Source organism: Asparagus officinalis, chromosome 4 (assembly GCF_001876935.1).
Source record: "Asparagus officinalis chromosome 4, Aspof.V1, whole genome shotgun sequence".
In the NCBI taxonomy this organism is placed as follows: Eukaryota; Viridiplantae; Streptophyta; class Magnoliopsida; order Asparagales; family Asparagaceae; genus Asparagus; species Asparagus officinalis.
This window is the reverse complement of record NC_033797.1, coordinates 145,890,770-145,913,452: the sequence shown is the minus strand read 5'-3', so window position 1 is coordinate 145,913,452 and position 22,683 is coordinate 145,890,770. Positions and strand designations below refer to the sequence as shown.

General features: G+C 36.6%; 1 protein-coding gene across 1 annotated transcript in view; it reads right to left on the bottom strand.

Moving 5' to 3' along the window:
• LOC109839664 (DUF21 domain-containing protein At1g55930, chloroplastic-like) overlaps positions 1-19,445 on the bottom strand; it is a 37,066-nt gene extending 17,621 nt beyond the window's left edge. Inside the window, exons 1-10 of the mRNA XM_020408182.1 lie at positions 19,230-19,445; positions 17,036-17,133; positions 16,834-16,927; positions 8,346-8,428; positions 8,099-8,197; positions 4,615-4,696; positions 3,933-4,072; positions 3,783-3,861; positions 3,592-3,652; positions 2,754-2,845 (exon numbers count right to left, since the gene is read on the bottom strand). Coding sequence (XP_020263771.1) covers positions 2,754-2,845; positions 3,592-3,652; positions 3,783-3,861; positions 3,933-4,072; positions 4,615-4,696; positions 8,099-8,197; positions 8,346-8,428; positions 16,834-16,927; positions 17,036-17,133; positions 19,230-19,358 — 957 coding nt within the window. The 5' untranslated portion in view covers positions 19,359-19,445. The remainder of the gene's footprint in view (positions 1-2,753; positions 2,846-3,591; positions 3,653-3,782; positions 3,862-3,932; positions 4,073-4,614; positions 4,697-8,098; positions 8,198-8,345; positions 8,429-16,833; positions 16,928-17,035; positions 17,134-19,229) is intronic.

The following is a 22,683-nucleotide window of genomic DNA, read 5'->3' as shown; positions in this document are numbered from 1 at the left end:
GGGGAGGAGGGGAGAGGAAAAGGAGGAGGTGAAGGGGGCCACTGGTGGATGGGGAGGAGAGGGAAAAGATTAGAGTTTGGACAAATTCTAAACGTGGAGGAGATGGTAGAGAAGGTTAGAGGACGGCGAGAGGCAGAGGGAGGGAAAGGAGGAGGTGGACGACGGGGAGGAGAGGGAAACGAGTTATAGAGGGGTAAAATAGGTACTTCTAGATTTTTTAGCTAAATAGTGGTTAATGTGTAACATTGTAAACATGTAAGCAAATGTAGGTGGTTTTAATTAAAAAATTAATAAATTATATATATACATACATACATACATACATACATACATACACACACACACATATATATAGAGAGAGGGGTGAACTTATGTCAACTTAAGTAGACAAGAAGCCTGTGTCCACCAAACTTTCTATCCACTCATATATATATATATATATAAAAAGCCTCTTCATATCTTGCATGGATCCCTAGGTATCATTAATGGATAAAAAGTTTGGTGGATGGTCCACTTAAGTTGACATAAGTTTTTCTCTCTATATATATAATATATATATGCATGTGTGTAGACATACACACACGTGTGTGTAGACACACACACATATAAACCTTACTATAAGTGCATACATAAATATATACATAGACACACGTATATGTATAGAGGGGAACAATATTGTGAGCTGGTGAGCTAAAATTTATCGTGCTCTAGACTAATCGGATTTTCAATTTTATGATCGACTTTGTAGATCTTGTTCAAATCATCATCAATTCTACATGGTAAACAAAAGTAACATAGTTTTTTAGTCTTCTAGAATATGAATCAAACTTGTTTCATGTGTTAATTCTTCACACAACATAATAGCCATTCATATTTGCAACTAAAAAAATATAATAGTAAGAAATATTTAAACAACAAAAAATTTCTACACATAGATCATGTGGTGTGAAAATTTGCGTGGATGGTGGTGATCATCATATCAAATAGCCTATTCTGCTAAGCTTATGACAAGAATGTCATCTCATTGTCTTATTATGTGTCTATAAGGGAGAGGGAGAGGGAGAGGGAGTTGGGTCATATAGGATTTGGGTCGAAATTCTTTCCATTGAAATATGATGTTAAGGTATCCATTTTTATGACCATTCTGTTGAATTTGAGATGCATCCTTTAAAGTACCTAGAAATCAAAAGTCAAGCATCATAAAAACTTTAAAACCCATGTATCACGAAAGCACAAGCATATGGCTGAAAATAGTATTCATGATAGGTGTACACATTAGAATATAGATGATACTCATCCAAATATTTGATCTTGATACAACTGATAACTCCTAGAAGACAACTTTTTTGAACTCAAAACATTTTACGGCGTGAAATTAATTAACTCCTTTTTAAACCATTCATTTCGAGCCTCATTAACGCATGGAGAAACTAACACTAAATAACTTTTGTTTTAGGCATCGCATTAGATGGTGCAGATTAACTTTAGCAAATGGATATTCACATAAATAACCAAATGTGTATATGGGGTGGAGAAAGCCCAACATATATATAAAGTATAAGAATACGACAACTACCATGTACAAACACATCTCTCACACAAGGATGAGTCTATAAAAACACTTGTGGGGCACTTTTCCTCATAATTTTTAATTTTTTTGTCTAAGAAATATATAAATTTGCATAGATGCCCCCGTGCAATTTTAATAGATGCCTCGAGTGGAACAAAAGATGAGATCACATAGAGGTATGCAATGACAATGGAAAATATTATGCGGTAAGATCTTTGTATTATGTAAATAGTTTTTCTATTAGTAGAATTATATTATATAAGTTATTAAATTATATGTATAATTGTATATGCGCCCTCATAATAAAAAAATTCAAATCCAGCCCTACCCTCGCAATTAGCTCTGCAAAGAGGCCCCCCATTTTAGAAACCAAATCTCAACTTAGGAAAAAACCAATATAAGGGAATACTTTAGTAACTAGGGAGAAAAAAGGGTTTCCCTAAAAACCACCTTAAAAATAGGGTCATTTTATAAAGACCGCCTTTCATTTTTAATTTATACGTAAAGCCACCTTAAAAGTGGGTTTCTTATTCCAATCAACCACCTCCTAGTCAAAATTTTCACTAAAACCCCAAAAACACCCTAAAAAACTCAAATTCAAAATTACGTGACTCACTCGGTTAATATTTAGATTTAGTTAGGATACAAGTCACGTAAACATGTATTCTTTTGAAGTTATTTTTGGGTTTTTTAGTGAAGATTTGGCTAGCAGGTTAATTGATTAAAATAAAAACGACTTTAAAGATGCCTTGGTTTCTGTAAATGACCCTATTTGTAAGGTGGTTTCCCAAAAAATCCCGAGAAAAACTTAACAACAAATATGATTGCAAATGTAACAGCATGTTACTAGAATCAAGCCCTGTCACGGCAAATGCAAAGTGATATATTAAAATTATATGCAAGATAACATACAATAACAGCTAATCTGCAAGTCTACAATAACCTCCTGATAGGCTAATTTATTCATGTGCCATAGCAAGTAGATGAAATATACATACATTGCACCATGACCATAATAAATGGGCGTAAAGAACAAGTTGTTAGCAAGCAATGTATAAGCCAGTGCTACAAATACTAGAGACATTTCTTGAGTTAAATAATTAACCAAATGCAGGCATAAGATCTAATTGGGAAGATGCATGAAATATTCTAGAAATCAAAAAAGAATGTTATGTCTACATACTCCAACAGTTCCACCATATTCATTAAGAACGACAGCCATGTGAACCTTCCTTATGCGGAATTCTCTCAGCAGGTTCCACACAGACATTGAATCTGCAATACCATCAAAAGAAAGTATCGACCAAAGTCATCAGTGAACAACTATCATAACACAAACCGTTTAAATTAAAGTGATAAAACAATCATACTTACATTTAACATGTGTGCACAAATGTTGCATCCTAACATATTTCAATATCTACATGAGTTGTGATTAAAAAAATTCAGAGTTGCACACAACTTTACACAAATATGTGCATCCTAGAAGGTTACTTAGAACCAGTGTCTTGGGTGCCATGTCTGTGTCCGACACATATCGGACACAGATTCTCCAAGGACACGTCATGGACACGTGGTTCAAAACAAAACCCCATTTTCCTATTACTTATATTCTAAAGTAGTTTTTTTTTTTTGTAATATTGGGTTCAAAACCAATTGGTTTTTGAACCCGAAAACTAAAACTCATTACTTACATATTTCAAATATATCCATTGTAGTATCTCATATGATCAAAACTAACTTTTGTTGTTAAACCTTATTCTTAGTTTGATTTATCTTGATTCTTAATTGTTATGGACAATAGAAAGAAACATACAAATGCTATGAGTATTTCAATTCAATATTTGATCTAATGTAATATGTGTGTGTCCCCGTATCCTACATTTTACAAATTTGTTTTGTCCCATCTCTGTGACAGTGTCTGCACCCGTATTCATGCTATCCGAGGTCTAGAAAGACTAGAAGTTAGTTTGATGTGTCAAAAAACACTCATTTGAATAACCAATTTAAATTTCCATTACCAGGCACGAAGTATGTGGGATGAGCAATTTCTTTCACGGTAGCTTCTTTAAGCTTCTCAACCTTCAACAGCAAATAGTGTTTAGTTACTTACAGAACCCACAAAATGTTGTTAAGATGTATAAACAATAATGTCTCAGGGAGCAAACTACAGCATAGATAAGCAAAAAAGAAAAAATATGAACAAACAAACCTTTCCAACGTGTTCAAGCATGTCCATTGCATAAGCGATTCCCATGATGTTATCAACACGTTCCTCAAACACAGGTACTCTGCAGTCGTATTAGGTTATAAGAAAACTAATAAACAAACAAATGAGGATTGCAATTGAGCCAACACAAACCTCGAGTACTGATGAGTTTCCCATGACTTCTGGAAGTCAATAAGAGTTGCGCTGGCACCAATAGCAACTACATCTACCAGAGGGGTCATGACTTCCCTGACATGGGTGTCTTTTATCTCCAGCACATTTTCAATCATGTCCTGTTACGAACTCGATTGAATAAGTATATAAATACATGAAGAAATATAAGATATCAGAAAAATCGGAGTCCAAATTGCACTGTGAAATGATTCCTATTGATCTCCCTCCCTCTCCTGACACAAACACATGGAAACCCAATGCAGTGGCTTCTCATTGATCTCTATTGCACATTATCAAACCTTCTAAACAATTCCACCCCATTTAATGTTTAAGTTTAAAGATGCATTTTCGTTTATTATCCTATCATGTGTTCTGATACTTCTCATACACCATTTATGTCCCCTATCTCATTGTTTACCTTTCAGCTAAACCCATTTCTTGCCATTCTTTGCCAATAATCTAATTAAATCTACAATGTCTGAAACTGTTGTGATGAAAGAAGCTGTTTCGTCAGCATCTTTTTAACTATCATTTCAAGCTATGAAATAATGAAGCTGTAGTTTATTGAAATAGAACATTCCAGTAAAGAGAGTGAAGAGTTGAGAAAGGATGTTCAAAATCAATAACTGCACCAAGTCTAAAAGTTCTGAGATTCTGTCACCTGCTCTTCTTCTTCTATTGCCCCACTCAATTCAGCTCCACGCAACATCAACTTCAGTTCTTCCTCAGTAACATACGGTTCACTACATTGATAAAAAGTATCAAGATAAATCTGTTGCAAAAAACTAGCTTTAGTTCGGAAGAGGATGAAAGAGAAATTATCTTGAAAACAATAACCAAAGATTCTACCTTGTATCCTAACGCTCTGACATAAATGAAAAAATAATATTATGTGCTTGTCCTTTCAGTAATTAAGAGAACGAACTTGGATTATATGTGCTTGTCCTTTCAGTAATTAAGAGAACAAACTTGGATTATTATAATGTTATTATTGGACAAAAGCAGTAAAGAACAATAAACCAAAATGGTGATCGAAGATTTCCAAGGTGATACGCATTTAAAATGTATCGCCCATTACTATGTGGTTCACCTGCTTCTGGTCTTAAAAATTTATAAGTAGATGAAATGTTTTTTAAAATTTCAACCTACCAAGATGAACCATCAGATGAACATAAGAAGACACTGTTGCCAGCCAGACTCTTATCACTTGTAACCTCATGATCCTAAAAGCTGTACTGTATAGTGCACTCAGGCTTTCGTCGCATCCCAGTTTAGATGATGACATTAGCATGGTATACTCTGGTTCGCCAACTTAACCTCAAGAGCATAGATGGACCGCTGCAGGTGAGATCCAATGTAGTCAGGTAGATAAGTTTGTATTCACTCGGCCAGCGTTGCATAGGTGTTTTAAAACAAAATTTTCAAGAGTTGTCCAGGAACATTACTGAGTCCATGTGGCCATACTGTAGAATATTGAAAGTATTCGTACATAGGCTCCAGAAGTGTGCATCCAAGATTGTTCATCAGCAATCAATTACTTCTATATGTGGAGTTTACTTTGTTGATGCTGCTGACTCTCTATAACAACCAAAAGCAAAGAAGCGCTACTACTTGTATGCTACTAGATAGGAAAAGAGAGAAGAGAAGGAAAGATGATAAATAGATAACATTTCTTCTTCTCTGCTGTCTTGCAGCAGCAGCTGCTAAAGAATACAGCACAGAGGGGAGCAGAGGAGAGAGAAAAGAGGAAGAATAGACGAGGAGGAGAATAGAAAGATGCTACAAGCCTACAACAGCGGTACAGATACAAAAATGGAGAACAAAGAATATAATTCACCTGTGTAAAAGATAGTTATGATAAGGCTTCTAATGGCTGCCTCGAGTATCTGGCAACTGACGGCTTTTAATGGGGGTTAGTAACAATAAAGGGATTAATGCCCTTGTCTAAATCTAACCATTCTGTGCTAGTAAGAATCCAACCCCATTAAAGTCCACGAATTCCTATAATTTCTCACCTCGGTGGATTCTACAGGCCAACACAGGAAAAGATGCACAAGGCATGATATGGACGCCAGACTGGCTGCTCTTGGTTAGGTGCCCATCTTCATGTTCAGGGTCTCTTAGTTCCTTATAATCGTATTTAAGCATTTATTTATACATATATAACTAATGTAAACCCTATCTCACCCATAATGTATCCAAAAAAATTTCCAAACTGTCTACTCTCCATCGATCAGTACTTTGCTTCCATGAAACCTCATACCTTTCTTCTTACCTCTCTCTCTTCAGTCTAAGATTTGAAACTCAAGAGAAAATAACCCTACTCCCTTCTGCATTCAAGTCTCTAAATAGAAACAAATAGAGGAATAAAGATTCCTAAGTGAATACCCTGCCTAGATTTATTTTTTCTTTTTTGTCAATGAGAAACAACATAACATTGCTGAACAGTCCCCCAGCTTTTCTGTACTTCCATCTCTTTTTTGTATACAATTAACTTACTTGTAAAAGGTCATACATAAGTTCCTAACTTATTATTCTACCTACTCTAAATTTAGCTCAATATTTTTTTTCCTCATAAAAGTATGCGCAACCCAAAAAAATTAAAATCTGAAAATTAAGGACACTAAGGAACTATATCTTTCCTTTAAAAACAAATCATGCATTGTAAATCAATATAGTATACTTCCAAAAGAAATGGTACTGACTGGACATAATATCGATTCAGTCACTTTAATAATAGGATTAATCACATGATTCTACTGTGTCAGGTCACCTCAGAACATTTCCCCTGATTTATAATCAGGTCAGGCTTGGTCCAGAGAAACAGGGAGCAGCTCAAGGTTGACCTGACTTCCTAACATGAGATAATTGCCACCCGTATCATTAGTGCAAAGCCATGGAATATTCTGCTAATTCCTAATGTTTGTGTATACCCTTTCTTCCACCTGTAATCCAACAGATGTTATTCTCTTTGAAGCTGTATTTAAGGACCTCAGTGTTTTTTCATCCCTCCATCTTCACCAATCCAGCAACCTTCCTTCTTTTCTCCCAGCAACATTCTTTTCCTACTTCCTCTCTTCATCTCCATTACCATACATCCTTGACCATCTCTACTTTCGTTTCCTCTCGTATAGCCATAGATGATATAGTGTGAAGAGAATAAAGATGAAAGAGGAACATTTAGTTTTACAATACAGCGAGTGAAGGGAAAAGAAGGGAGAACTTTGGGTGCTTATCCTAAATACAGGAATGAAAAAGGAGGGACGGATTGCACCTCCATGCTCTCCAGCAATCATGGTTAGATAACAGCTTTGAAATTTTAATCACATGAGAAATTTAACAGCTGGGTACCACTCATGGTAAACATATCACATTCAGGACTAACATCAAATTAAATTTAAGCTGTGAGTAAAAATAAAGAAATGAAATTACTTAGTAGATCCTAAGAGTGCAGCTAGAGTTCGAGGCACAAAGTCAACATCTTCGAGGAACATCCATCCCCCTAAATGGAAAAGATTCTTCAAAAGAAAAAAAAAATTGAGGTTGTACTAACTGAGCATAATCTCTATAATAATCAAACTGACATCTTTGGCATTCTTTTGTTGCAAAAGGACAATAAAGACATTTAGATGCGGAAACACCAATGTCTCCTTCCCTGCGTGTGTTTTTTTTGGAGGGGGTAGGGTGGGGATGAGATATGCTATTACTAATACTTAATGTGGATTCGATCAATCAAATTCTGAAATTTTGATTTCAAATTTGAAATGTGTACCACTGGATATGATCAACTACAGATCAACTATCCAGAAATAATGTTTGAAGCATTTCAACATATTTTACCAGTGTACCATAATAGTTTCCATAAGGTTGCTTGATTTTTTGACCAGGTTATGTGACTAAGACACATCAATATCATTTGATATTTTGTTTCGAGGCAGTTAATGTCTATTACATCATAACCAACAGTACACATTTTTAATTTGGGATTCAAAATGTTAGATATGGACTGATAATATCACGTACTGGATATTATCAGTAGTAGCTTCCCTCAACTCTATACACAAACTACAAAAGTCCCAATAATGAAAGACAACACGAAAAAATAATCAAAAGAAGAAAAACAAGTAGCTATATATTTTACTTACCTTCTGCCTTTTAGACCAAGCATCTTCAGCATTCCCATCGAAAGAAAAGTGACAACACGGCCAACAGGATATAAGATTAAGGAAAGCCATGCAACTGGCCTGACCTAGACAAGTAACATGGAATATTACTGTCGAGATAATTTCAATTAACTTATCCCCTTGCAATGCATGATTTAATTCAAAGGCAAGAGAAAAAAGATCTATCCTGCTGTTCTTCTTCCTGCAAGTTAATGGATAATTGTCTCACCGTGCAACAATTCGAGCAACTTCAGTGGCATTGTGAACAGCTATGCTTTTTGGTGTGATTTCTGTAAGCAACAGAACAGCAACCTGAAAACATTCACATGTATCTAGGAGGGTTATCTCACTTCCATAGAAGATATGTAGTCAGATTCATAGAGTGCCATGATAATGGACGCTTGTACCTCAGACTTGACAAACATAACCAGAGCAAAGTTATGAGAGAACATAAGTAATATATTCATCATTCTATCATAGTTATTGCGTTCTGCTAACATACACAAAGTGTTGACGAAAATAAATGTGACCACACAAATATAAAATGTTCACCTAGGGATAAATGGGAAACTTTTGAAGAGGAGGATTTAATAGTTGGAGGCTCTGATATATTCAAATCGAGAAAGGAACTTTGCCAGTAAAGGACAGCAGTTATCTAAAATTTTGCCGCTATCTCATGAGGACCAGAAAAAATCTAAACTTAAATGCAAGCCATTAGATAAATGTTTAAGAAAAGCATGCTTACCATATGAAAAGAATCACTAGGACAAGAAACTTCTGTATTTTTGGTTGATAGATAATGAAGTTAAGACAAAACAACATAACCAATAGAAACAATGTGAAAACATTAACTTAAGACGAGACAACTATGCTTCTAAGGCAAAGGACACCCTGGCAAAGTAGAAGACCTCAACTAGTTTTAAGTTTGTTACTTTAAGTTAATAAAAAAGTGAAAACACAATATATCTTTGGGGCATACAGTTGACATATTCCATGATGGTAACAGACGAACGTTTCATAAACATGAGTTAAATGAGATAGGATTTCATGCTTGTGACTCCTTGCGCATAGTAGAAGCATGAAACTGATTTAGAAGTATAAAGAGGAGACAGACCATGGAGGAGCATGTGAGGAATCTGGTCGATTCCACTCCTTATGCGATCATTTTCTCCATAGGAAAGTGTAGGAGATGAGAAATAAATGACAACACAACCCGGGGTAAAACCCCGAAAATTTAAAATTTTGAAAAATAATTTTAAATAATAATTAATGAGTTTTATTATGGTTAGTGATCATTCTGGGAGGAATGGATCAGATTGGAATCGATTTGAGATCGATTCGCAGTTTCAGCCTCGGTATCACGAGTCTGCTAAAATCTGTCGCATTTTCATTTTTAGTAATTTTTCTGTTAATCAGATGGGCACGATGTTTGCGTCATTGATCTTATAATGTTGAGACCGTGTTGTGGGTCAAGTTTCGTTGCGTTCTAACTACGAACACTGAAACCCGATTTTCAAGGCGGATAAAACACTGCATGATCTAATTGATTTGATATTTATCACCCACTTTTGATGTTGGACTGCCATGTGGCAACGTAGGGGGTCGCCATGTGGCTAAGAGAGTGCTTTTATTCAATTTTAGGTGTGAGAATAGAGAGAGAAGAGATATTTATTTTAAAAATCCTATATATATATATATATATATATATATATATATATATATAATATATATAATATATATTATATATATCGGTTTTTCTATAGAGTGCCGATGGCAGCTCTATAGAGAGGCAGAGAGATTAGAGAGAAATGAATGAAGAGGGAACCCCTAATTTGCATATGGAATCCCTCTCAATCATTTCTTCTATCTCTCTCCTCTCTTATAGAGTGGCCCAGGGAGGAAGAGAGCAGATTCAGGTTGTTAATGACTAATGGATTAATTTATATATATTATATATATATATATATATCTATCTATATATATATTAATATATATATAAAAAAAAATCATTAGTCATTAACAACCTGAATCTCTCTCTTCCTCCCTTCTCTCTGTCGTTTGAGCAGCCAACTCCCCCCTCTCTAAACCCAAAAAAACTTTAATTTTGGAAAAACTTTGTGAAGCAAAGATCCATATGAGGACGAGATCTACAACTTTTGTGAAGAAATTTCGTATGAATCATCCGTTTAGAGATTGAATCGCTCCCCAAAGGCAAGTTCATCTTTTTCCAAACTCATCCCTAATTATTTTTTATTTTGATGGACTAAACGAATTGATTAGGATTAGAATCCTAATTAATCAAGTTAAATTTGATTAGTGATGTTTATGGAAACTTTGATAGTTTTGAAATTTTAAAGTTGAAAGGGATTTTTTTAACCCCTAAACTTGAGGGGGTTTTCTGATATTTTGATAGTTATGGGGGGTTATCTGATAATCATCTAAAGTTAAGGGTGGTTTTTCTGAAATTTAACCAATTTATAATTAGCTACTTCTGTGACTTCTGCCTCTTGGTGTTGTTTCAATGATTTGCTTCGGCAATTGGCATTAACTGAAAGAAATGATTTTGATTGAGGTTAAGAACTTAACCTCTCCCATTTTTGCTTGCATATCATAATGAAGGCAGCTTTTATGCTTCACTGTTGGTGCTACATTTGCTGCTACATTTGCTGCATTTTTTTAGCAAGCCAAACACCCCCTTAAGTGTTCCGAGTATTGTTTTTGGCTTAGCACATTCTGTTGAAGTACGATAGGTTTTGAAGGATCACCCTCGTGAGTGGTAGATGATCCAGATTTATTTTGATCCTCTCGTGTCGGTCGACTGATAGATCATAAGTCGGCCGATCGAAACTTATTAATTGTGAATGTTTGCTATTCGGTCGACTGATCGAGCATCAGTCGACTGACCGAGTGTCAGTCGACTGATTCCCAAGGGCCAGTCGACTGATTTAGTGTTGTTTTTGTGTGTGGATCTTTCACGCAAGTTTGATCGCGGACACGATGCACGCTCCCGTACGTCGATACACGTGCACGGCCATGAGGTGCACATGTAGGGTTTGAGCACATACGGACCCTTGGGGGTGTGTAACCTCATGTTTTGTGTTTGTCACGATAAGGAGTGACAATTGTTCCGAATTGCGAAGGTTTTGGATGCTTGAGTGCGTTAGTCCGTACACCGCATGAGATCGCGAGCGACTACACTCCGAGTGCGTTAGTCCGTACACCGTATGAGACCATGGGCGACTACACTCCGCAGTGCATCATTGTTTAAGTGTTTGAGTGGGCTAGTCCGTGCACCGCATGATATTACGAGCGACTACACTCCTAGTGTGTTAGTCTGTGTACCGCATAACACTGCGGGCAACTACACACCGTGTTGAGTTTTTGTTGAGGTTGTTGAATGTGTTGGTCCGTACACCGCATAATATTGCGAGCGAATACACTCCACAACATATATTGGTTTCAATGACTGAGAGCGTTAGTCCGGGAGCCGTATATACTGCGGACGACTACACTCTACATCTTTGGATCGTCTAGGACTCAGGCGAGTACAGTTGATGGACGTAGTCTAACATTATGACATTTATGTGTTGTAAAACTCCGTAAATTTAAAAATATTATGAAAATAATAATAAATGAGTTTTATTATGGTTGATTTCATTCTGGGATGAATGGATCTGTTTGTACTCGATTTGAGATCAATTATATATATATATATATATATATATATAGAGTCGGATCTTCTTATATGTGTATATATATACATATAAAACCCGAACTCTCCCCCCCTTAACCCTTCCCTCACGTTGAACAGTTGTTTCTCTCCCTCAGAAACCCTAAAAAATCCTCCTTTCGAATTTTGGAGAAGCTTTGAGAAGCAAAGTGCAAGTGGAGGGCGAGATCTACGGTTTTTGTGAAGGAAGATCGAGTTTTCTTCCACGTTTGAGGGATCAACACATATTTTCAAGGCAAGTTCATCTCTTCCCAAACTCATCCCCTTAGTTTTTGATGACTAAAACCCTAATGATCAGTTAAAGAACAAATTAATCAGGACTAGAGCCCTAATTATACAGAATTAAATCTGATTAGTTATGTTTAGGGAGTATTTGATCCCAAAATCATGTTGTTGTTGATGTAATCTTGTTTGGCCGAGCCCTTATAAAAATTTATTGCAAGTTTTAAATTGTGATCTACACCCCATATTGAAATTTTACAATTTATTAGAAAACTGTTTAACTTTATGAAAACTGATAGTTTTGTTCCAACGCTTGGGTCGGTCGACTGACCACATTGATCGGTCGACCGATAAGTTTATAGAACCCTATATTTTTCTCTCTAGTAGGTCGACCGTATAGGGCACAAGTTTTGTTGTGCACGTTGTGCACGTCGCCGCCCAGTCGACTGATGGGATTATCAGTTGACTGATCTAAAGCTGTTTGCGAGTTTTAATCCTCCACGTACATTTGGTTGTGAACATGAAATTCGAGCCTGCACGTCGATACACGTGCGTGACCATGTTAGTGTACATGCTAGGATTAGGCACGCACGGATCCTCGGAAGTGCGTAGCCATGTGTTGAGTTCGTCGCGACGTAGGGCCGACAACTGACGAGTTGCATAAGTTAGCATCAAATGTTTGCATGGATGACCGAGATAGGTTGTGAGTCGCACAAGATTGCGATGACCCGCGGGATACTGTGAATACCTATGCTTCGCATCATACTTCTGCATAAATGTTTGAGTTCGATTATGAGCCACATGGTACTGCGATGAGCCACAGAATACTATGAGCACCGATACTTCACATCTCTTTTGTTTGCATCGTGTTCCGAATTGGGATGATATACCTATACTCCGCTTGGTGTCGGAGTTAGATAGTGAGCCGCATGATATTGTGAGCACCTAAATTCCACGCCATTTTCGATGAAGAGGATTACACAAGATTGTGTATTTGCTCCCGTGTCATCTACCCCGAGGGTTGTGTGTAATATTGTGCTTAGACATGCACGACACTGTTTTAAAAAACCTCCGCCTAGCCCGCTTAGGCGTACGCCTAGGCCTAGACGGTACCTAAGCCGCCTAACTAGCGCCTAGCGCCTAGACGGTATTTAGGTTGGCCATCTAGATTTTACAAGCGTTTAGAGAAGCATTGTCTGCTTACGTGGATTGCACCTTGTAGGCCTTGATTGTGATTTTATGTGTCGTAGCCTACACGTCCTCCAAACTCCATTAACCTTCAAATATGAACACCTTCACTACCTCCTCCGACCTTCAGCAAAACCTCATCGATCACCACTTAAATGAAGAAAGAAAAAAATGCCCAGAAACCGCTTAGGCGCCCGCCTAGGCGACTAAGCGCTGGGCGCCAAGTCCGACGCCTAGAAGCGCCCAGCGTTTAATGTAACATTGATGCACGATGTATCCTTGACGAGGTTTTTACAAGATTGTATTTTTGTTTCCATACCACATTCCCAAGGGTAGTGTGAGATGCTATGATACGACACATACGACGTAATTTGAATGAGGTGTTGGTGATGTATTTTTTCTTTGTTGATTATCTATTTATAGGTTTTGAAGTTGATATTTAGCGACCCACAATTTGAGATGCATGGTATATATGAGGATTTTCTTATTTGGATTATTCGCTCGATGTACTCATCTCGTATTGTGGATTTCTAAATCTTAAACTCCTCTTAGTATAGGGTAAATGATATAGGTAGATTATGCATATTATAGGTAGAGCCTCCATTAACGTTGTTGTGTTCATCTCTTTTCAAGGAACGGGTCAAAGTTTCGGAGAGCCGCAGATTGACGGGGATTCAGCATAGTCACCGTCATTCATAGATAGCTAGTTGGTGCTTCACAGTGGACTATTTATGATTTTAGTTTTTTTAGAGATGTATTTTATTTTGGAGGCAGAGTGTCTTTATACTTTTCAATTAACTCTTATGTATTAGAGATTTGATATTCTTATTCCAGTTTATCAGATGTATTTTTTTCTGTTAGAACATAATTATACTTATTATTGGATCTCTTCTCTATATTGTGTTCCTTGTATTGTCACCTTTGATATATCTACTTGTACCATCACTTCTTATTTTTGACATCTGCTAGAGTGATATTAATGTGATGGTGAAACATGTTTATGCACAGTGTTAGGTGCATAGCAAGTTTGATATCTTTGGGTTCACCTTAGACTGCAGTCTTGTGTGAAACCAAGGGCGTCACATGTGTGACGGTATATAATTTTTGACGTTGATTACATAGGATTGTATATTTACCCCGTGCCACCCACCTGAGGGTAGAGTGAGATACTGTGATTTGACATGCATGACATGTCCTGGATAAGGTGTTTGTGATGCACTGCTTTATTGCTTGCTAGTAGAATTTGGAGTTGATATTTAGTGATTCACAATTTGAGATACATGGTATATATATGAGGGTTTTCTTATTTAGATTATTCGCTCGACGTACTCATCTCGTGTTGTGAATTTCTAAATCTTAATTCCTCTTAGTACAGAATATATGATATATATATATATATATATATATATATATATATATATATATATATATATATGCTATGTGTAGTATTTTATGTGTTATCATGTTCTTGCTAACGCTCTGACGCTCGTTATTTATCACCTTTTCAGGTAGCGTGTCGGGGATTCGGAGAGTCGCAAGTTAACGAAGATTCAGTATAATTTATGGTCATTCATAGGTTGGTGCTTCACAGTGGACTATTTATGGTTTTAGTCTTTTAGAAATGTATTTCATTTTGGAGGCTGAGTGCCATAGTACTGTTCAGTCGACTCTTATGTTTTAGAGACTCATTGTTCTTATTTCAGTTTATCAGATTTAATTTCTTTTCTTCTGTTGGGACATAATTATAGATACTATTGGATACATCTCCTCTACATTATGTTCATTGTCTTCTCATCTTTATTATATATGTTTGTACCCTCACTATTTTATTTTAGATATCTGCTAGAGTGATAGTAACGGTGACAGTGAAACATGTTTATGCACAATGTTAGGTGCATGATAGGTTTGACATCTCTGGATTCACCTTGAACTGCAGCCATGTGTGAAAATAGGAGCGTCACACCCGACAACTGAACATCCACCATAAAAGTGCCAACTAACATGCTTATTTATACTCTCAGGGTAATTATTGATTCGTGATTGTTGGTTAGGACGAGGACTTTTTTTAGGATTTCCATTTTAGGATGTTATTTGTTAAGGACTAAAATTTTGATTTAAATTAAGTTGAATTTTGATTTAAATTAAGTTGCTATTGTTTTAAGACTAGAATTCATAATTGAATTTAAAGGTTTAAAGGGCATCTAGGTTAGTGACTATGAAAAGCATTTAAAATTCAATATATCAATCTCATTATAGATATTCTAACGAGTGTCTCAAAAATATTCCAATTTTAAAATGAAGGGTTGTGATCTCACTCCTAGGATTTTTCTCTTATATTCGACATTTACCTTAAAAAACAAGCTACATTCTCTACCATTTCCCTCCCATTATCCTCAATTCAGCATCCATAATTAACTTTCTCCACCTACAATTTTAATTATAAATAATACATAAAATTAAAATTAAAAACCTAAATTTAAGAAAATTCAAAATCTATATTTTTTAGTCAAAATAATTTAATATTTAAATTTAAAATAAAAATCTGAAAGTGTGCTCATATCTAAATTTAATAACATGTTTCCTATTTAATAAAAGTACTCTATATGGAGGATATATTCAATAAAGGTAAACTTCAGGTGAGAAATGTTGAGAAATAAACAATACATGATATATGCAATTGCAATCAAGGTAAGCTTTTGAAGGAAAATGTTGAACAAATAAACCATACATGATATATGCAATCAAGGTAAACCTTGGAAAGTGTAGAAAAATATATTACATATGATATACGCAATCAAGGCAAACTTTGAGAAGGATAAGTAGCATTTACTCTATCATATAGCCTAGATACTAATAATTCATTAAAAATTTAAAATGTTATATAATAACAATTAAATAAGAGTTCTGTTCATTACAATATTTATTTGTCATGATTTTTGAAGAAATTTGGAGATGTATTCAATATAGATACGGAATTGTTTTTAATTATCCACTATTTTATGAGAATGTTGTTTTGTTATGAATCTTCGCTCTTCATTATGTTTTACTTTTTAATTGTTCATTATTTAAACATTTTTATATAAATTTCTAATTAATTTGATTTTTTACTTGACTAGTTTAAAAATAAAAAATCCAACTAAAAATAATTATTGTTTTGATGATGATTTTTAATTTATTGATAATAGTATAATAAAATTATCCAAACTTTAGTCTAAACCAAAATAATTATAGTTCATATTCTCCAAGAATCCTTTTCCTAATACCAATCCTAGAAAGTAGGATTCTTTGACGGTTGTATTAGTCCTAAACAACAATCCCAAACCAGAACTAATAGAACACGCTCAGAGAACACTTTTATCAAGATGTCCTTTCATATCTAAGCAACTCAAAGAGATAGGGAAAAAATGATACAGCACATAAAATGGGCTTATATTATGTCAATTAAGGAGCTCTATCTTCCACATATACTTGCAGCACAACGTAACATACCAGCATTCATATAAATTTCATAGTCACTGCATTAAGTTTAATAAATAAGGCCATTGACTGGAATATAATCATAGTGGCTAGTACATACAGTCATAACTCCTGTAGCTGCACTAACTCCAGCTTCGCCAAAAATTGCAGTGGCTGCTTCTGTGACAAGTGCGGTTGCAGCAATGTTGACAACACTGATACACAATAGAGATGGAGATTAGAAGAAAGAATTCACACATCTAAGGCTTTCAACTCTAAGCAGAACGGAATATTTTTAAGGAAGAAGTGAAAGAAATGAGTACGTCGTGCCAATAAGAATGGTGGTCAGGAACCGAGTCACGTCATTACTAAGCATTCGAAAGACACCATTCTCGGGCTCTTTTTCAGCTAACTCGCGAACCTAACAAAAACAAAATATAAGAAGTTTTGAGTAATAATTTCCTTGGAAGAGATGAAAAGTTTATTGAGATCCGTAAGCAAAAAAAACTTGTCTGAGAACTAGTAACAAGTGAATATTAGAAGTACAAGCAAGCCTGCAGCAGCTAATATATTTTGAGACCCAAAAAAGCATATTAGCATTTTCATAGAACGCTAGGTGGCATAGCCCGCCAGCAAAAGCATCTTGTAGGTTGGATCGCCTACGAGACTCCCTTAATACTCACCTATACCAAGTCTTTTTACAGCATTGAAAAATGTTATAATGTAAATTCAGAATCCATGAAGAAATATCAATGAAAAAGTGACAATTAGAGTTAAAAACCTTGAATGTTGATAACAGTGGCAACATATGTGTAATAAGCTGAAATAAGCCTGATTACAGAATCTTCTTAAGTTCCAAAATATCCAAGTGACTGAAGACATGCAAGAACCTTGTGACAGAAATATAACTAATACAGTTCATAGTTTCAGAAATCTGTAAATAGCAAAGCCAGCTGAGTGGATGAATTTAAGAAAATGTTTAAAGGCGAAAGGTAAGGTCAAGACGACAAAAACCTACCCTATGGTTAAGCCTTCCATGTGATGAGCATTTGAGGAATCGACTGATTGGAGATAGCATCCGACCTGACCGACTAGGTTACAGAGTATTTACATAGATCATGATAAATCAATTTTATGGACTCTCATTTCAGTTGCTGTTTTGAGTTCTAGCACCATCACCTAACTACTATTGATGGTTAGGAAAGGCACAGAGTACCAAAAAGAATAAACACAGAACAAAACCAACACTGTTTGGCAGCATGCCCCAGGGAGATTCTGCTCAGGTTTTTGTTACTTATTCACCCCCAACCTATACATTCAAAAAAATAATTCTTCTGACTATTGTACCAATTAATTTCCACAAAGTATAAAAATACGATCATCTCTGACATCTGAGCTGACCGACTATAAATAAAACTATAATAAACATAAGCATAAATCAAATTAGATTCACTGATCCTTTTCCCACTATAATAAGATATCTTTGCCAAGCTAACATCAATTCTTAACCTTTTCCACGAGGACTAAGACCAAAATTTGGAAGTTGTACAGCCAAGTGGAAGAGGGGATTGAGTCCATAAGGCTAGTCACACAAGTAGAGTGTGACAGCGGCCTCTGTCGGATGTGTGCGGGACTTGCCTTGGTCCAAGCCATAGGCAGATCGGACGACTCCTGCTCAAAGATTGACAGGCGTGCTCTGATTCTGATTAAAAGAACTAAATAAGAACCAAAGTATCTCCAACACACCAAGAGCTGACACATCCTATTTTGTCTAAATTCTATTTAACGCTGAGTTTCAGGGATTTTTTTTTATTAACTCATGTTTCATGCTTTAAACATCATTTAAACTACATACTTGGCATGCATCAAAAGCAACTTCAACAATATGTTTGTTTAAATTCATGTGTTTGCGAGCAGATATACAAGTAATCAGACACCCATATAGTGCAAATTGATAAAATACTATAGACAACCATGTACATGAAGTACAAAAAAGGTTGGGATCCAAAACCAAGAAAAGACGTGAAATGAAATTCACAAAGCGACACAATCTGGGAAAGAGCTAACCGATAAAACAATCAACCCTAACAGAGGTCACTCCTAGCCTAAAATCCTGATGTACACGGTTACCTTTTTCCCCCTTCTTTCTTTCTGAAACTGGAATCCCAAACCATCAAACGGCTACCAATTGGAAGAAAACAATAAGCAACATCATCTCTGGAGCAGCAGACCACACAGAAATCTCCATCTAGCCAATTACATAGGAGGTAGGAGCATGGTGGACATTTAACTATATGCACATTTTTACATTTAAGCCCCCCCATCCCCGAACTCCAAACACTAAAAACGGAAACATTAGCTCACTTAGCTTAAAAGGATTCTCGCGGCTACTTGATGCAAGACATCACACGCATTCCTACATCATTTGCATCCTCAGAAAGGGGTATTTCCACTTTCCTCATTGGTAGACCAAAAAGTAAACTACTGCCTTTCACAGTCAAATCGATTGAAAGTTACCTTCCAAGGCCAGAGAGTAGTGATGGCGGTCTCGGCCATAGAGAAGAAGGCGGAGAGGCCCAACAGCCCAGCAAGAATCAAGCCCTGGTCCTTGAGCACATGGAGGACCTGAATCAGCTTCGGCCCCATGAGCGCCGCCACCCGTCCCTTCAGCGCTAGAACCCCGACGGCGGCGCTGCTTTCATGGCCGCCACGCGCTCTTTGGCACCCCGCGGCGAAACCACGCGCAGGCACAAGCAGCGGCAAGCGCCACCTGATCCCCCTCCAAGGGCAGGCCCCCGATCCATTCCAAGCTGCTTCTGCTTGCAGCAGCATCGGAGGCCACCGGGCAGCTTCGATAAGGCAGCTCCGATTGGCTGCTGGAGGAGGAGACGAGACAGAAGGGGGAGGGGAGCCGCAGGGGGAGAATGAAGGGGGAAGCACCCGACGAATGGAGTCGGGGTCGCGATACCGCGATGAGGGCTGCGGAGGGGGAATGGAGACGGTGAGAACCTCGAGACTGGTGGAGAATGGAGGGGTGGTGCTGCTAAGGAGAAGGAAGAAAGGGGCATTTTTTTATTATTCTTAATTTACCCTCTCTGCTCTGGAGACGAGAAACCCTAATTCGATTCGGGGTTTGGGGCGGGGGGGATTGCAGCAGCTTCTTCTCTCTCTTTTCTTTTGAGCCGCGAGAGAGCGAGAGAGAGGGGAGGGGGTGGAGGCGACAAGCTGATGCGGGGAGGAAGCAACCCCCCTCTCGCCGTCGCTGTGTTATCCGTGTATATATCTTGGAGAGCGTGCAACTGGGGAGGAAGCAACCCCCCTCTCGCCGTCGCTGTGTTATCCGTGTATATATCTTGGAGAGCGTGCAACTTGCTTGCGCTCTCACCAACTTTTCCCCGTGATAGCGCCTGCCAATTTCGATCAATCGGTCTCGGATCCTCACCTAACACGCACGATCTTTCATAAGGGGTCATAATTCCTTAAGTATTTATTTAATTACTCTAGTTAACTAATAATTAATTAATATAGCTTTTACTCGCTATAACAACAAAATAGGAGAGGAAAAAGTTAGATTTTCGGCCATAAAACAGCACTAGTCGTAAATACCGTGCACAGCACAGCATATCATTTTTTTCAGCTACAGTAATTCCGATTTTAAATGCTACAACAATTTTTTTAAAATTTTGTTTGCTATAGATTTTTTTTAAAATCTATAGATCCCCGTGTGCTGCAGCAATGTTTTTATAAAAATACTATAGTATCTAGTTTCCTGTTTGCTACAATAATAAAGCTACAGATATGTTACTGTAATATGAATAGTGAATCTGGGGTTCTCTCATTTGTATAGAGGAGTAGATTTTGAAAGGAAAAAAAGGAAAGCGACAGGTGCTATCCAACCGGATAGTATTCATCTCGTGAGCGGGGTGAGCTAGTGAATACTTCAATCGATTTATCCAGCCCGCCCGTTTTAGACTGGGCTTTTAACTAGCTTTATTTAAGCAAGATTGGGCCAAAGACTGGATTCTCAATTTTTTTATGTCGCTGACCAAAGAGACCTGGTTAACATAGACGATCAGAGGAAGGAAGTTCAAATTCAATCTGATGGCCATCCCAATCAGAGAGCTCCATAGCAACTTAGTATTAGCTATTTCTTCCATAAGTAGCATAACAGAAGAAGAATAAATTAGATGGGCTTTGTTCAAACTCATCCTTCTAACATCCTTTGCGGTCCTCATAGTTTGTCATCGGCATTGCCAATTTGGATTATAATAGATGACGGTATGACTTTTTATCTAATAGAGAAGAAGCCAGAGGTAATGAGATGGATAAAATAAGAGATAATAGATTTAGATGGTTTGATCATGTATTAATAGAGGCCACTTAGTGCATCGGTTAGGAAAAGTGATAATATTATAGTTAATATGGTTAGGAGATCCAGATGTAAACCTAAAAAATGATTTGGTTAGAAGCAATTGAAAATGACATGATTTTGACTAACTTAAAAGAGGAGACTAACTTAAAAGATGAGATGACATATAACAAAATGAAATAGAATAATATGATTCATACAGCCGACCCCAAACATTTGGGATAAAATAATTTGTTGTTGATGTTGATGTTGTAGAGAAGAAGTCAGAGATAACAGAGAGAGCGGGCCTTAACACGGAGGTCAACTATGCGTATTGCTTGACTGGTTGACTTTTAAACAACACTAGTCTTTTAGCCTATGCTAAGCACGATCTTATCGCAATTCACCAACATTCTATCGTGTTTCAATCACTCATTTCCCAAAATAGAATATAGAAAAAGACAGTGGCATACTTTTAACCAACACTAGTCTTTTAGCTCTTGCTAAGCATGATCTTATCGCAATTCACCAACATTCTATTGTGTTCCAAGCACTCATTTCTTAAATAGAATATAGAATAATATAGTGACATACTTCCCTTTTTCTGAAGCATGACCACCCCCCCAACTCAATTGAGGTCTGAAAATATATCATTGCCTAGAAATCATGATAAATTCAAATTATATAATGCTACAATTAAAATTAACATAATTTAACCCAAATTTTTCATATGAAATAAATAAACAAAAGAAAATCATTTATATATCAAAATGCAACTTGAATAAACTTAAGATATAAAATAGTTTCATGTTCAAAAGGATTACTCGCGAGTGCTCCGTCCTAAAACAAATAAAAAAAAGTTTTCTATGAATCAACCAATCAGAGGATATAATAATAAGTAAATGTGGCGCCCCTGTTTTCAGACATTGCTGCAATCCAATGTGAACCCAGAGATGTTAAACTTGTCATGCACCCACACTATGTAACAACACGTTTCACCATCACAATAATATCTCTCTAGTAAAATTAAATACAAGTGCAGGTACAAAACAGATAAAATAAGGGAATTAAATGCAGTAGACATGATGTAGAAAGAGATATCTAATATATATAATCATGTCTCAACTAAATAAACTTAATACAACTAAAGTCTGAAATAAATGTGAAGTATCTCAATATGAGTCAACCGAAAATAAACTAAGACACACAGCCTTTATAAGATAAAATACAAAACTCTAAATATCTAAAGATAAATATCAACTACGTACGGTGGTGTCTCATCTACTAAAAATATGTGATGGCGACTATGCTGGAAGTCCGTCATCCTGTGGCTCTCCAGAACTCTGAGCTGCTGCTTAAAAGAAATTGAAAAATAAAAAGAGAAACAATAAGAGCGTCAGAACGCTACAACAAGATCATCTTCATCCGCCCCCAGGGGAAGGGCTACTAGATGTGATGGAGGCTCTATCTATTAATCATAGTCTATCTATATTATTACCTTGTATCTAAACAGAATTAATGTTTAGAAACCTACAACATGAGATACGTACGTCGAGCGAAATAATCTAAACAAGGAAACACCCATGTATATATCATATGTCTCAAATTATAGATAACTAGATA